The following is an 11,667-nucleotide window of genomic DNA, read 5'->3' on the forward strand; positions in this document are numbered from 1 at the left end:
TATATGTTACTCAATTTTGGTGTACAAGATGGTTGAAATTATTATATTGGTGTCTAAATTTTGAACACAAAGTTTTGTATTAAAGTAGCATTTAACTGAAAATGTGTCTATAATATGTTTGAGGTACCTGGACCAGTTTGGAAAAACGAAGGTTCACACACAGATGTGTCCATTCTATGGACACCCAACCCCCCCGGCGCCGTGCCCTTGTCCGTTGCGGCAAGCATGGGGGAGCCTCGACGCGCTCATCGGCCGCCTCAGGGCAGCTTTTGAAGAGAATGGAGGGAAGCCGGAAGCCAACCCTTTCGGCGCTCGCGCCGTCAGGCTTTACCTCCGTGAGGTTCGTGATTCACAGGCCAAAGCCAGAGGAATCAGTTACGAGAAGAAGAAGCGCAAGCGTCCCCCATCTCATGGACAACCTCAAGCTCAATCTCCACCACCGCCATTGCCACCACCTTCAAATGAATCAAATCACTAGTATAGTAAGTCCACAACCATGTATTTATATACATATAATATTATATAATGTATGAGTTGAATTCATGTGCATCATGTAAAATAAATTTTGCACACTTGTTGAGTCATATACATATTTAATTTGTAAGACTTTTGAAATGATAATATATAGTATCATAAAATTGGTGTTTAATTATATTCATGTGTTATTAAAAGGTGCATTTTATTTATAATGGTTATACTTAATAATCATAAAATTTTAACAATGTTTAAAAAGTACAATTAAGATTAAAGTTATATATTTTTTTACTATTTTGCAATAGTTTATATTTTGAAAAAACTAAAAAATGATCAAACTATTTTTTTAAAATAAATTTTTTTTGTTATTATTGTTGCTGCTGCTGCATGCCCTAAATAATAATGTTTATTTTTAAATTTATTTATTTATATGTATGCAGCAGAACTTGGGGATTTGAGACATGGTGATACTGCAATATAAGGTATGCATTCTGGAATTTGATTTAAAAAAATGTACAATTGGAGTTGCACTGTTCCTGATTACAAAATTAGTAGCAGTGATGAGTTGAGTGAATAAATTTAAGTGGTAGTGCGAAGAGTGAGTGTGGTTGTGTGCATGTGTGAGATCATTACATCGCGTCCTCCAATTTGTAATAAATATGTGTGTACTTGATGGTGGGTCATTTATGAAGGAGTTATGGATTTGCAGATCATGTTCCATGTTTTCTTCTGTGAATGCGGTAAAAAACATTGCTAGCTTTTCATGTTAATTTTCCCCCCCATCCCCATTTGATTAGATCTTCTAATGTTAAATATCATCATCATCATCATCATCATCATCATCATCATCATCATCATGGTTTGTTTATATATACTTTGCACCCATATCCGAAATACTTCTAAATGTTCATTTAAATTTTCGACATATACTTTGTTTTGGTGTATTTTGAAAATAAAAATAGTATATAATTTTATGTGTTAAACAGTTTGTTTATTTTTAACCTGAACGTATTTGTATTTTTGCTTATCGGAAAATTTGTGTATTTTGTTTTAAAATGTGTGTGTATGATACAGTGTGGATTTGGGAAAAGAGTGGAGTGTGATGCGGTTACTTTTCCCATATCTTATGTAGTGTAGATCCCTTTTTTTAGTTCAATATCTAACAGTAATTGTCGATTTATTCAGATACAACTGTGTATTTCTGATGAAATGTCTATGATAGACTGAGTAGTACATTCAATAAAGTGTAGCTCCTTTTAATAATTAGTATTCCATCTAAAATAATTATTGTATTTTATTCACCTTTGTTTATATAGAAATATCTGTATATTTATGTCGGTGTACATCTATGTTGAATATTAGATTTGTTTTTTTTTTTTTGACTGAATATTAGATTTGTTTAATACTTTTATATTGTACATTTAATATTATTTTTTAGTTTAATTTTGATACACATAAAAAATATTTTATACGATTATTCAATTATATTAATTTTTTAGATGATTATTTACGTAATTAAAGTAAATTTTTTTTTTTGTTGACGTAGTATTACAAAATTAGATACACATAGAAAATCAATTTATATTGTGCATTAAAATTAAATTTTTATTTAAAAAAACACCTTAATTTATTAGAACGGATTTTGGATTATTTAGAATGGATTTTGGAAAATACTCAATGTAAGATTCATGGTCTATTTTAGCGTGATAGAGTGATAAATGATGAATGTTAGAAAAATTATACTATGTATTCAAATTTCTTATCTACACAGCAAATACGATTGCAACAACAATTTTGACACTATTGTTATTGCTTACATTACTTATGGGTTTTCAGATATCAGAGGGGGCCCATTCTGATAGCCTAATTTGCTGTGACTTGAGAGTTTAGTTATGGGATTTCATGTAGTTTTCAATTCATATATAAAAGTTACAGATTGTAGATTGTAATAAGACTAGACAATGCTTCAAACAGTAGTCATGCAAACATCATAACCTAAGTAGTTTTTTGGAGTTCGTGCATGCTTCCCAAACATACTTACTCTCTCTCTCTTGTGTGTCGATTATCTTTCCATCCGTAAGCTAGCGTTTGTTCTGAAGTACTGAAACAGGGACTGAAAAATTGAGATTTAGTATTATATTTGTTCGTTCAAAGATTGGTATATTACAATTTTTGTCTCTGTCCCTAAAATTTCAATATTTCAGTACCTTCAAAAAGTAAAGACACAGGGAACTGAAATTTTTAGAGACAGAGACTGAAACTTTAATAACATTTTATACCTAAATTATCCTCATTTCAATTAATTAATTCTAATTTTACCTTTTGTACAAATTAAATTAGAATTTCATTCTTATTTTAATTTCTATTTTCTACTTTATACCAAACAAAATACTGAAATTTATTTCTGTTTTTATCTTTTAATCTCTATCTCTCAGTCTCAATCTTTCTGTCTCTATCCCTCCACCAAACGCTACCTAAGAACAATAGGGACTACCTCTTTTGTTATGGTCAAAGATTATTGTCTTTGATATTTGACTGATTTATGAGTCTTGTTAGTAAGTGGGCGTTTGATAAGTGCTTAACATACATGGGGATTACAACTAAGATTTTAATTCAAGTGGAAAATTATAAGGAGATTTTTAGTTCATCTTTTTTAAAATAAAAGATTAATATTTTTTATAATATGTTTGATTGTTATTGGAATAATTGAATTGAATTATCATATTAATACTAATTATTTTTAATTTGAGTTTAAAACTTAAATAAGTTAACTATGGTAAATTATTTGTGCAAATTATAAGAATTTTCAAATAAGATTTATTTTGTATTTTTTTTCATTTTCTAAATCATCGAACTTCTAATTCTTTTGTTTAAAATATAAAAAAATTGTATTGTCATCGTTCTCTTAGACAGTACTCTCATATCAATATAGTGAAGGAAGTGAGAGTTGAACCCACAACTTCTCTCATGTAATAACTTATAATAAGTGAGCAATTACTAGAGATGGCAACGGGTCCCAATGGGAGTGGGGACATGCCCTCCGCCTCTTTAAAAAAAATTAAAAAACTAAAAAAATAAATTCCCAACAAACAAATAAGTTTAGAATTCAATTCAACCATAATACAAATTCAATTCAATACTTATACAAATTTAACTGTTTTCATCTCACATAATTATTGAATCTTCTTCACATATACAGTGAATTTAACCTCTCATTTTCATCTGTTTCTAATTTCCAAATTCAAAATTTTCAAACCCTAAAACTACAGCCTCTCCAAAACATTGTGTCCAATGTAAAATCCGGTTAATTAATGACTAATTAACCCATAAATGAGAATTTATTCTATAAAGCCAAAAATGTGATTTTTATAGCTTAATATGATAGAAGAGATTGAGACAAGAATTTCGATACCAATTTGATAGAAATCGGACCAAGATTGGACCGAACGGGCCAAATCAGACCAACCGGACCCATATTGAGCCCTTGGCCCAACCTAACTAAACCAAAACCCTAATTTTCAGCACACACTCTCTCCTCACAACACACAAAACACGCTGAAATGAGAATGAAGGGGGGGGGGTTGAGAATAAAAACTAAAACAATAATAAATTAGATATTCCATTAATTGTAATAAATATTTTGCAATCCTAATTGATCATAATTTTATCATTAATCTAGTTACATACATATTGGGTTGAAAAAATATATCGTGTTTTTTAGAAATTCAATTGATTGGATGCACAAATCAATCAATTGAAATCCAGGCTTCCCAAACTTCAATCGATTGAATTTTGTAAGGCATGTGGGGTTTTTCTTATTCAATCGATTGGTCATATTACCCAATCGATTGAAATCATCAAAGCAATCTGGGTTTAGTTAATTCAATCGATTGTAAATTCATCTCCAAAATTTTGTTCAGATTCATATTGTTTATCCATCATATCTTGGTCACATACTAGCTCTTCTTATTGATTAATGTAATTGTCCTCATAGTATTACTCATCCATCTCAATGTCCGTAAATATACCTGACATCTTCAAAATTTACCAATGAAAAAAATTCTAGTACACTTCCTATAACACTAAAATCATTTTTGCTTATCATTTAAAAAAATATCATTTTTCAACTTTAATTTTTCAAATACGATTTTTTTTATTTAGGGCGAGTTAGCCGCACTCTATATTTTTTATAGAGTTCGCCTGACCTCCTGAACTCTATAATTTTAATAGAGTTTGCCTAACCCAGACGAATTTCACTTGAATTTTTTTCAAAACTAACGGAACTCAAATTTTTAAGCCATTATCATCGTCTACAAGAGTACATAGGAGTACACAAAAATACACCAATAACAAGCATGGCTTTTTCAACATTAATGGCAACCATTATCATCGTCTCCAGAAATACACAGATACACAGGAATAAGGCCAGGATTTTTTCTCATTATAAATTAAAAAAAAACTATTATTTCCCCAATATTATTGTGTACTCCTGTGTAATCTGGAGACGATGATAATGGTTGTCATTGTCTATTGATGCAGAGACTTTATCGTCGATCTAGATTTTCACAAAATACAATTACGTCGTTGAAAGCATAGTCTAGACCGACAATTAATTCCCAAATCAAATGTTAAATTCAAATCAAAACAAATATAAACCGAGAGTATTTAAACCTCGGATCGTTCTCCCTAGGAATGCAAATGAAATGTTTTCTCTTTCGGTTGTGAGAAAAAGGGGGTTTTCAAGCAATTAATGAAGGATTAAAAGAACTAAGCAATAAAAGAACAAAGAGATGATCAAAATTAGAATTTGTGCAAGTAAAGAGAGGATAAGATCAAAATTAGTTAAAATGCTATAAATGCAATAAAAGAGCCTTGAGTTGGGAACGAGAATCTAAGAATCCTATCATTGCCATAACCACAACTATGATAATTATGATGAGTCAATCTCGCCTAGTCAACCCCAACCATCGAGGAGTAAGTCAAGCAAGCATAATTGACTTTAATCCATAAGTCCTAACTAACTTACCAAACTAGTTGATAAAAGGCTAGCATCAATGGAAACAAGAATCAACTAACTACCCAAGAATTACCACTAAATGTCGGACATCATGACTCTAGTATCCTAGGGACTCAAACCACAAGCCAAGGTGGGAAAATCTACTCAAAATCTAGAGTTGGCATTTTCACAAACACCTTGTGTGCTTAAAAGTAAAGCATGAGAAATTGTAAAGGAAATTGAAAAACTATACCCAATTATCAACAAAACCAAACATAAACAAGCAATCAAACATAAAGAAAGCATGAAACATAAAATTCATTAATCAAAACTTCAAGAAACACAAAATTGCAATATAAACAAAGTAACTTGAACCAAGGAAATGAAAATGCTTTAATTAAGAGGAAATTGAGAGTACTTACAATTAAGGAAGCAAAATGAAAGATCAAAGCTTGCTATAAAATGCTACAATGGAAATTGATAAACCCCAGGAGAGCTATCTACTCTACACTACTCCTACTCCTAATTACTATGTAAAACTATGTAAAAATTGCTCCAAATGTTCCCCTTGATAAGTGTTGAACTCTCCTCTATATAACACTTCAATTCAGCATCCAAGCCATCGAAAATGGGCCAAGAGGCCTCAGAAATTGCGAAGCATGTGCATCATTAATGAAATCACGTGTTGGGACCTGTGCAGACGCACAGACGTGTGCGTCTGCACACGCGGTTGGAAATCGACCTGTGCGTACGCACGCAGGGCCGTGCGCACGCACACTTCACTGTGTGTGCTTTTCCTTGTTTTCTTCATGTTTTCTCCCTTGTACATGCTTTCTTCCACTTTTATCCTTCCATTCTTGCCTTCAAGGCCTGAAATCACTCACAAACCATATCACGGCATCGAATGGCACAAAGGTGGGATGAAATTGCTCTATTAAAGCACAAAATTGCATGTTTTCATATTTAGGATCAAACTAGGGATTAAACACAAAAGTATGCTATTTTGGTGCTTAAGTGTGAGTTCATGTGCTAGAATCCATCCAAAGTGAGTCAAAATACACCATCAAATATGGACTCATCAACTCTCCCACACTTAAACAATAGCATGTCCTCATGCTAAACTAATAAGGAGAATGATCAAAGGGGTAATCAACTTATTAACTGCAACTATCTAAATGCATGCAAGTATGTAAATACGATCTATACCTATGTATCTATCTATAGTATCTATATGAAATTGGTGAAAACAAACAATCGAATTCCCAAGCAAGTATGGACAAATAAGGCAAAGCAAGGAAATACCCCATTGCAACCAAAATCTAGAGAATTGATCCAACTCATTGAAAATAAAGCAACTTGCAAGAATACATGATAAGAAGCATGGGAACATAGAGTTGAGTAATTGAACCCTCACTAGGTGTATATACACTCTAAGCACTCGGTGTCTAGGGGTTTAATCACTCAAGTCTCCTCTAATTATGTTTTCAAGGATTTACCTTTCATCAAACAATCAACAACAAGTGATGCATGAACGCAATTATCATGAGGACTTCATATGGTTGTAATGGGGTTAGGGTAAAGGTGGGATAGATATGGTTAAGTGGACTAAATGCAATTGAATCCTTGATTAGTTTAAGTCTCCAACCCAACCTATATCAACCAAATTACCACAAAATGCAATTCTAACCTTCCATTAACTCCTTTTTCACAAACACTCATGTATGGCTCATCATTCACCTCGCATATGCATTTCTTATTCATTTCTTTTTTTTTTGTGAAGATAAAATGCATATGATTAAGCAGCTCATACATGATTGTTCCCATTTTTCAAAATTTTTAATGAAATACCCAGAAATAACCTTTTTCAATCACTACCAAAGTTTCTCCAAAATTTCCCCACACTTAAATAAAACACACTTCCTTAACCTAAGCTAATCAATGATGTAATCCAAGGTAATTCATGTTTTTTTGCTTAAGGTTGTGATGTGCTAAAGTCAAGAACAATGGGGTAAATATAGCTCAAATGGGTTAACAATGGTAAGTGCAAAGGGTAGGCTATATGGAAAAGTGAGCTTTTAAACAAAGATGGCCTCAATCATGCTCAATGCAATTCAAAACATCAATCACTGGAAATAAAGAATCAAGCAAAACCAAGATTACAATCATAGAAGAGATATATCACACAAGAACAAAAATTAGCGGTTAAAATGTGTAACCACTCAATATAGCTCAAAACTCACAAGGTATTTGTTCTTTACTCTTCTATGTTCCATGAGAAAATTATTCAAGCAAGTTTGAAAAACAGTTTTCCAGTCAATTCAATAGAATGCCTTTGAAACAAAATTCTTGAAAATTTTTGTTATTTTTCACCAAAATTATTTCCTATATATGTAGGTATGTATGTTGTGATGGATGCAAAATTTTTTAAAATTTTCTAGTTTTTCTCCTAATTTTCAACAAGCAAAAAGTAACATGAACAATTAGGACTGAGATAAACTAGGCATAAGCTATTCACATCATCCAATCACAATCCAACTCTATACTATATACCATGCAAAATAGAATGCGATATGTATATGTATACTGAAAAATGAAAGTGCAATGCTAGATATAACCAGAAACAACTAATATATATACCAAAGTTAAAAGTGCATAAGTTAAAGTACTAAGAGTATCTACAAAAGCATAATAAGAACTGAAAATAAACTAAAATGACAAGTGTTCGGAAGAGAATATTTACACCTAACAATAGTAGAACCTCCCCCACACTTAGATGATGCATGGTCCTCCATGCCAAAATAATGAATCTGGGAAAATCAACTGGGAGGAGGTGATGGGTGTTGATGATGACGGTGATATACAATCAGCTCTCGGGATGTCACTGGGGTGGTCTCAGCTCTCGGCTGCTCAAGTGTCAGGTTAGGTATCTCAACTACCATCTCTACTCTCGGCTCAGGTCCAGCTGCCTGCTCCTCGACTCTGGGCTGCTCAGCTGTGGGCTTCTCAACCATATACGCTGTAAGCTCCTCAACTGTCTGCTCCTCAACTACTACCTCCTCAATCGTAGGCTCCTCTGGTCTCCGGTTTGGGTGCTCGACGACCTGGCCAGCTTCAGCTACTGGCTCCTCAGATGCAGGCTCCTCGGCCTCTGGTTCTGGTGTATCAGGAGGAGGTGGCCCAGGGTCTCTACCCTCAAACTTCGCCACTATCCACTGGAAGCGGTGAGCGCTGCGACGCTTATAACGGTGCACGGCCTGGAGGATATCTCGACACAACTCATATGGTGTCTGAGGTCGGGGTGTGGGTACAAGAGCTGTGGGAGGTACTGATGGCTATACTGTGGTTGATGAAGGCTCAGAGGTCTTTCTCTTCTTCTGGGGTGGCCCGTCATAATCTCCGTATGGTAGGAAAGGCTGCTTACTGATGTAGATAGACGTCCGGTCTGTCGGACGTCTCTCGACACCCGATAAGGCTGCTAATCTGGTGATCAGTGATGAAAAGGGAATGTTGAATTTCAGCTGTTGGTTCACCTTCATCATTGACTCTCTGATAAGGGAAAGAACAGAGATCCTCTTCCCCTCCAGAATAGCCCATAGTATCACTGCCACACGAACTCTGATATGCGTGGCATGCGTGCTCGGAAGGATGTAATCGGTAATGATCTACTGCCAGATCCTTGCCTCCGGGTTGAGATCCGTGCACGCAATGCTCAATGGGACTGCTTGCTTTTCCTTGCTATACTCCCATCTGGCCTCAGGCTGGCCAATCTTTTCCAGGACCACATCTAAGAAAATCTTACCTAGTGACACGTCTTTCATTATTTGAGTGTAAGCGTCCCTAGCCGGAGGAATATGCGGGATGCCTAAGAGGGCCTCTAAAGCAGTATCAGAGGTGTCCAAGGTGACACCTCTGAGAAAAATGGTTTGGGCATCCCTATTTAGGAAATTTGCGTAAAATTCTTTGACCTGATGTTCATTTACTTCCACCGGGTCGAATTTTACGAATTTCCACTGGTAAAAATTGATTATATTTATAATGGCATCCGCATACTTCTCAGGCAGGTTTAGCTTCCTCTCATAATGAAAGGCGCGCTTTTCTAACTTCTTGTACTATTCTTGGGCTTCAACATTTATAAAGGTGTCTGGTTGGTCACTTGGAGGTATAGGAGGAGGAGGACGAGCCAAAAGATTGGCTTTCTCCTTTCCTTTGCGGGCTATCCTGAGAAAGGTAAAACAGAGCACCACTTAGGGGAACAGAGAAAATCACAAAAAGAAGAAGGATATAATCAAATAATTCAATTAAGGGCCAGTCAAATAAACAAACATCAATCAAGAGAAAATACGTTTAAAATAGTTAAATGTTTAAAGAAAATGCGTTTCCCCAAAATCAGGCAACCTAAGTAACAAATGAATGAGTGAACAAACAAAGAAAGCATGTATATGACTTAGGTGCATTGTGAAAGACTATGCATATTCATGCTTAAAAGATAAGAAGTGACCACATATACACAATCTCTTGTCCAAAGCAATGCTTGATTGAAAAAAAGTTTCCATTGCCCAAAAACTTAAAGGAAACAAGTGGTTATGTGTATGGTTACTAATGTTAAGGATACATGAATAAGCATTTGCTCAAGTAATGTATGTGCTGCTGCCAATGTCACCAAACAGGTTTCAGAATTAGAAGTTTAAGGCTAGTTTGGTGTATGCATGAAAATAAGTGGCAATCAGCGCATAATGCAGTGGCTAACATGTTATGCACTTAAATATACCAAATAGAATGATCAAAGATGCGAAGACCAATCCAAATTGGTTGTAGGACACAGTCAGCAAAGAAGTGCATAATGGCGTGTTAATTATTAAAGGATGATATGCTCAGCAAAATTTGTCATCAAACACGATAATCACAAGGGCAAAGTGAAGCTCAGATTGATGTTTTCAGCAGGGGCACAGAATACAGTAAGCAAATAATCTCAGACAGCAGTTACATTTAACAGAATATGTTGCACAAGCATGAACTAAGAATGCATAATGGCAAGAAAACCAAAAGTTATGGTGACCAGTCATAGAAAGTTAGTCAAAAATCCCATTCAAGCATTTCAATAAGCATAGCATGTGCAAAATTCAGCAGCGACAAGCATAGTTCAATATACATGGCAGCAGTCACCGTTCAAGTAAGAACACCAACATCATCCAGTCCAGAAAACAAACCAAAAAGACTCAGCCAGCATTACACATTCAATCCAGAGAACAGAAGTCATCTATCCTAATACCACCTAATAACTATAACAGAATAAAAAAGTAGTAAAGAAAGAAGCAGAAAAGATAATCCAGCAGAAAAGAAGTGGAACAGGGGGAAGGGAAACTGGGCTCGAACCTGTAATGCAGAAGGGAAAAGAAGACGAAAGGAAGTGAGGGCGAGGTAGGGAGGGATGCAGCGGCACAGGGGGTTCGCCGCTGCAGGGCGCTACTCACCGGAAAGGAAGGGGCGCGGCCTAGGGCTGGCTCGGTGACTGGGAAGAGAAGAAGAAGGGAATGTAGAACAAGGAGAAGAGGGAAAAGAAAGAGAGAAATGGAGGGGTGAGCGACGGTGGCGGTGGTTGCCGGTGGCGCTGGGGTGCGACGGGGTTGGATGGAGGGAAGTGGTGGCGTGAAGAGGAGGGGTGAGTGGTAATCTTCAGAGAGGGAAGAAAAGAAGAAGAAAGGATTACTGAGGAAACTGAAATGCGACACTCCCTCTCTTTTCGAATCAACGTTCGAAAATTGACCTCTGCGGATGCACGAGGTCATGTGCGGACGCCAAATTTGATGCAATGACTTTATCGTCGATCTAGATTTTCACAAAATACAATTTCGTCGTTGAAAGTATAGTCTATACCGACAATTAATTCCCAAATCAAATGTTAAATTCAAATCAAAACAAATATAAACCGAGAGTATTTAAACCTCGGGTCGTTCTCCCTAGGAATGCAAATGAAATGTGTTCTCTTTCGATTGTGAGGAAAATGGGGTTTTCAAGCAATTAATGAAAGATTAAAAGAACTAAGCAATAAAAGAACAAATAGATGATCAAAATTAGAATTTGTGCAAGTAAAGAGAGGATAAGATCAAAATTAGTTAAAATGCTATAAATGCAATAAAAGAGCATTGACTTGGGAACGAGAATCTATGAATCCTATCATTGCCATAACCACAACTATG

At 35.2% G+C, this 11,667-nt stretch overlaps 1 protein-coding gene across 2 annotated transcripts in view; it reads left to right on the top strand.

The window, feature by feature from the left end:
• The window catches only part of LOC107627258 (protein LIGHT-DEPENDENT SHORT HYPOCOTYLS 4-like), a 2,975-nt gene extending 1,703 nt beyond the window's left edge, over positions 1-1,272 (top strand). Inside the window, exons 2-3 of one of the 2 annotated variants that reach the window (XM_021115825.1) lie at positions 124-482; positions 918-1,272. In XM_021115825.1, coding sequence (XP_020971484.1) covers positions 124-478 — 355 coding nt within the window. In that variant the 3' untranslated portion in view covers positions 479-482; positions 918-1,272. Of the gene's footprint in view, positions 1-123; positions 483-914 lie in introns of both variants that reach the window. The other variant, XM_016330108.2, reaches the window with a different exon arrangement.

The sequence above is a fragment of the Arachis ipaensis genome, chromosome B02, assembly GCF_000816755.2.
Source record: "Arachis ipaensis cultivar K30076 chromosome B02, Araip1.1, whole genome shotgun sequence".
Taxonomy (NCBI): Eukaryota; Viridiplantae; Streptophyta; class Magnoliopsida; order Fabales; family Fabaceae; genus Arachis; species Arachis ipaensis.